Source organism: Gossypium raimondii, chromosome 8 (genome assembly GCF_025698545.1).
Source record: "Gossypium raimondii isolate GPD5lz chromosome 8, ASM2569854v1, whole genome shotgun sequence".
In the NCBI taxonomy this organism is placed as follows: domain Eukaryota; kingdom Viridiplantae; phylum Streptophyta; class Magnoliopsida; order Malvales; family Malvaceae; genus Gossypium; species Gossypium raimondii.
Genome location: NC_068572.1, coordinates 49908563 through 49914100, shown reverse-complemented (window position 1 = coordinate 49914100; position 5538 = coordinate 49908563). Strand labels below are relative to the sequence as shown.

The following is a 5538-nucleotide window of genomic DNA, read 5'->3' as shown; positions in this document are numbered from 1 at the left end:
GGAATCGTAGACCATAAAAATATAAGAAAAATAAAATTTTCCTCATCGAATTTGTGGTCCCGAAACCACTGTTCCGATAACCTTAAATTTAGCCATTACATAGGGTATGCAGTCTAAGTACTAAGATAAGTTGGTAGAGTATAGACTTAGTTTATTTTGAGAGTTGATCCCTTTTCCATTGTTCCTGCAAGTATTTATAGGTTGGATTTCATGTAAAATGATGTTAATGTGCTAAACTTGTCATTTAACTATCATTACGAAACGTGGGCAAATGTCTTCGATGGGATGAAGATGTTGATAGGGAAGATCTTGTCATTTATTCTGACTTGACAGTATAGAGAGGTTGAACCCACGTAGTATTTGGTGACCAATGACATCACATCCTTAATGAAAGCCCAGGGGTTGAGATATTAGATGGCTCGTACTTGTCCAGATAGTAATGACGAAAAGTGAGACTTGTGAGTGGTCTTCCGATCAGCTATTGATGAGTTTACTGCTCAAGCAACTTTTTGACTTGCCATGTGTTCTTATCGGTGTGGGGTATAAAAATATATATAAAATTCTTACGTGAAAAAAGTAATAAAAAATATGTGCCTATTATATAACCTTAATTTGGAATTGAAAAGGTTGTTATATCGTTTAGTCTAAAATTTAATTCGTTTTTCTATTGAATAAGCGGTGGAGCTTGAATTTTTGGGCAGAATTAAATAGTATATTTTTACGATAGTATAAATGTAATTTCATCATTTTAGTAGTCTATATTTTTATAATTTTTAAAAGGTTAAATCAAATTTTATTATTTTTAAAAAGGCCAAAATACAATTTTACCATTACTAATTTAAAATTTAATAAATTATAAAAGAAAATTCACCATTTTAAAACCCTAAATCCCCACTACGCCGTCACTGCATCGAATAGAAAAAAATCCTAATCTCATAAATAACTTTAATAGTACAACATAGATATGTAAAGAAATTAAAATATTAGTATTTATAAAATTGAATTAATTTTTATACAAATAAAAATAATAAATTGATTAGGCTGCAAAAGAATAATTAAAACTATGTGAAAAATTAATAAGTGAATTGAATTTAGATTAAGAAAAATAAAAATAAAAATAAAATCCAACTTGATTACAGATCCGCCTTCTGCGTCATACACATAATTAATAGACAACATTACATGTAAATAAGTCATTATTTAAAAAATTGATCTTCTCGACTTCATTGCCTAACAATAACATTTGGAATAATTTTATTTTTAAAATTAAATGATTAAAATTTCAACCCTTTACAAAGAATTAAGATATGATTGGGCCGAAATTGTTAACTTTTGTTGGTCCATGATAAAATCTGGATAGATCTAAATTGAGATGAAAAACGTCAACAGCGGCACACGAGATTGAAAATTCTGGCGGCTCCAAAACAAACTTGCTGGAAAAGATACGAATAGAAATAAAAACACCCAAGATAGAAAATAAGAAAGTCAAGGGTGCAAGAGAGAGTGAAAGATGGTGTTGTGGGAGATCACATTGGGGACGGCTTATTTCTTGGGGCTTAAACGAACTTACAGGCTTGCTTTGAAGATTCAGCGTCGGATTATTAGCCCTAAGCGTCCCAGGATTCGACAATTTGTTCACAGGTAAAAAGATTCCTCGCTTTCTCTCCTAAATTTAGTGGCCGTGTTTTTATTTTTATTTTTATTGCGTTGTTTCTTTTTGATTCTTGATCGGTTTGGTTGCTTTTATTGAATATCAGCATGGGAACTATATTTTGAATACTATTTAGCTGTACTAGTACTATCCATCATTGGGCTTGAGGGATTGAGACAAATGGATGTGTATTAGATTGTGATGAAGTGCCTTGATGAATCTTTCATTTCCAATAAGTTGGATAAAATTTTCAGTGTTCGTGTTTGTTTTGGAGTTATTAGATGATTTGATTACAGGAGTTAGGAATTTAAATTGCTTTCATGTCTTCAGAAAGATAATCGGAAGATTGGGGCTCAAGTCTCTACATGTAAGAACTGGTCATTGTTGTCAAATTTGGGTCTATTTCCATATATTTTTCATTGAAAATGCAAAATGGCACATACAGGTGCATCGGATGTTTACGACTTTCTTTTTTTATTTATAGCCGAGCTCATCGTTCTGCCTCAGGAGAGACAGGTACTGTTCATATGCACCATTGGTGCCTGTCTTTAGTCTCTTAAGAAAATTGGCAATGCCCACAAGGTGCAGGTGCACTTATGGATAACTTGAAACTGTAGTAGAACTCAAGGAGTGCTTTGCATTCCTTCTCTTATGTTCTCTCTTTGATTTGTGTTTGATTTCGTTTTGTTCAACTGTTGGTTCTAACCTTTACTGAATTTTATGTTTCCTATAACCAACTCCGTAGTTTTGAGATATTTATGTCAACACCATAAATTCCAAGTATTATTCAACGGAACTTTTTCGCCCAAGACATGCCCATGGTATTTAGCTGAGCTTGTGATTGGGCCTCATGAAGCCTCATTTTCATTACAATCCATGTTTAGCTGAATAGTTAGAGTTGTTTTTAAGTGGAAAATGAAGATTTGTGCCAATATCTGTATGAAGTTGCTATAGTGTGTGAAGGTGATGTTTTCCTTTTCAGTACATCAATCAACCTTCTCTTCTTTTTCTTTGTGTTTCCAGTTACATGCAAATATGTACTTAAAAAAAGCTGCAAAATATTTCATGTTTTTAAATTGAGATCTATGCATGCTGCACAACCTCAGTGATTTGGTTCTTTAGCTAATAAGGTAGGTGCAGGATGACTGTATAAAGTTCCGCGGGTTTCCTTACTGTATGATTTAAACGTCCACCAAGTGCACTGCTTCTAAGAGAGAAATATGGGTGAAACACCTGAACTAACTCTTGTAATCTATGCTTTATTTCTAGGAGTTTCACCAATGTTGAAGTGACTTCAATTTTGTGATGATGTTCCATCATTTTTGCTTATGGGTAGTGAGTTTAATGTATAGACAATAATGTAATCCTGAGTATCAGTTGTTTGTGATGTGGACTCGAAAATACCTCCTCTAATTTTTCTTTTTGTTTCCCTTCTAAATTGGAAACTGTATCTCTTCCGTGACCAGACGAACACGTGCTGTATTTGACATAGCACTCAAGGTTCACCAGAATATACAACAGAGAGACTTGGAAGTTGGTAGGAACCTTGGTAACTGGATCCTCCGCTGGCTTGACAAAATGAAACCTTCTGCTCAAATCCGACCTCCAAGCCACCAGAAACTCCACCATGGTACCGGCAGTGCAAAAATGAACATCACAAAGCAAGTGAATAACTCATCAAAAACTCCTAGAAGCTTGCAGACACCACGAAACAGTGAAGCTGATAAACGTCTTTTTAGTTCATCAACGTATATGCTGTCTAAATCCCTCCCTACAATTGCAATGATGATTCGGCCACCAAGGGCCGCAGGAAACATGACTCAGTACAGGCATTTGAGCATCAATGGACCTCACACACTGAGGTTGAACTACACAAGAGGCGAAGGAGTTATTAGAAAGGATATAATGCAATGGATGCTGCACAACTGAAGATTTGAAACTCTTTTCCGTTTGCATTTGTGGACTTCAGAAACTCGCTATGGTCGTGGAAGGGGGTTATGTTTGGTGCTGGAAACTGTTATTTTGAAAGGATACATTGCTTTTGTGTTTGGGCTGTTCATGGGATAATAAAATGTACTTGTCATCTCCGTTTTGTATATTCTTTCGAGTCTATATGTTCCAGCATTCTGTTGCTTGGAGAACACGGATGTTATGACATTGTCGTTATGTTATACAAGATCTGTGAATCATTTGGTTTGCCATTGCCATATGGAAATTTTCTTTGGACACTCTTTGTGAGAACGTTGAATTTTACTTAAATTTGATTACCACTCTTATGTAATTGCAGTAGCAATCTTGTTTAGAAGGGACTTTCATTTTCATCCGATTGGTACTTATTACATCAAATTACATTTAAACCAAAATCGACTGAAGAACTGAGGTATTGGTTGTCCTTTGATTGAACAAACTTCGAAACTCTCGGGGTTTGGAATCAACATTTTCAAAAGGCTATAGGGGATACATTCGATGTTTATCATCATTTTTAACTCAAGAATTGAAGATTCCTAATAATAATAAAATAATGGTCATATTCTGCTATTAATCCCTGTACTATGCATAAGTTACAGATTTAGACTTTGTTTTTTAATTTGTTGAATTTTAGTCTTTGTACTTTTCTAATTTTGAAATTTCAGTTTGACTCAAATGATAGCAGTCCAATTTTGTTAAGTTAAATTCTGTTCAAAATCTTACATAGCAAATATATTATCATATGTAATACCACATCAACTTGTCATTGTAGGGCCCAAATTTTGCCCGGAGCCCAAAGTAAACAAAAATCCACAGTCCATTACAAATAAAATAACCCCCAAGCCCAACAACTAAAAAACCTAACAACCCAGGCCCAATATGGCCCCAAGGCCCAAAGTAAAAATAAACCCTAGCCCAAATGGAAAACAAATTTTAGTAGCAGAAAGCCCTAGCTATTGCTGGCCGCCGCTCCTGCCTCTGCCCAGCTCCAGCGCCGCACGAGCCACTCCCCACGCACGTAGCAGCACTCACACGAGCCGCGCCGCGTCCCAGCTAGCCTCCGTACACCTGCAGAAAACCAACAACACACAAATAGCGACAAACAATGACAGAAAACGAACAGAAAGGAAAAATTGTATTTTCGTTTTTTTTTTGTTTTATTTATTCAGCCTATAAAACGAAAGGCTAAACTTTTGTAAGGGACACACAGTATCAATAAAAAAGGCAAAAAAGGACTGAGTTTGGGGAAGTTTTTTTTTCATCTTTTTTCTCTGCGTTTTTCTTTCTTTTCTGTTTTTTTTATGACGAATCTTGTGTAACAAAAAAAAGAAAGAGGAAACAGAGGCGACTTTCATTTTCTTTCGTGTGTTCATCGTTTATTTTATTTATTTTATTTACGTTCTTGTGCACGGGATAAAACACAGGGAAAGGAGGGGATCTCACATTGACGTCGGCGCCGTCGAAGCTCGCGTCCCCCTTTGGTACGATCGGAGTCGAGGCGAAGAGCGGCGCTTGGGCAGGGAACAAAACCCTTAGGATTTTTTTTATCCTTTTTCTTTTCTTTTATTCTGAAATAGTCAGTAGGGTAGCAAATTTTCTGCCTCTTATAACGCCTGTAAAACGGTGCCGTTTAGCGACCTTCGACCCACGCGATGACCCGACCCAGGGAGGATTCGCTCATTCTGGTTGTACGGTCTATTTGCGCAGCAGGCCCTTCTACATTTTGTATGACTTTGATTCAAATTTTTTATTTATTTTAATTTATACCTTACTATTGATTCAGATTTTGATTGAGTACAGTTTAGAACGACGCCGTTTCGAGTATTTCAATCTGTAAGCCAAAGGGGATTTTTGTGTTAAATTGCTACAATGGTCCCTATGATCTTCAGTGGCTTTCAATATGGACGATTGCTCATTTG

General features: G+C 35.8%; 1 protein-coding gene across 2 annotated transcripts; it reads left to right on the top strand.

The window, feature by feature from the left end:
* The first annotated feature begins 1372 nt into the window (after window positions 1-1372).
* LOC105791906 (uncharacterized) lies at window positions 1373-3858 on the top strand. 2 transcript variants are annotated; one of them, XM_052635385.1, is made up of 4 exons: window positions 1373-1641; window positions 1982-2018; window positions 2136-2167; window positions 3118-3858. In XM_052635385.1, exons 1-4 carry the CDS (start codon window positions 1511-1513, stop codon window positions 3578-3580), a joined length of 663 nt encoding a protein of 220 aa, XP_052491345.1. In that variant the 5' UTR covers window positions 1373-1510; the 3' UTR covers window positions 3581-3858. The 2 variants fall into 2 exon arrangements, with proteins under 2 accessions (XP_052491345.1, XP_012475662.1); XM_012620208.2 differs by lacking the exons at window positions 1982-2018; window positions 2136-2167 and having other exon boundaries at window positions 1384-1641.
* The last annotated feature ends 1680 nt before the right edge of the window (window positions 3859-5538 follow it).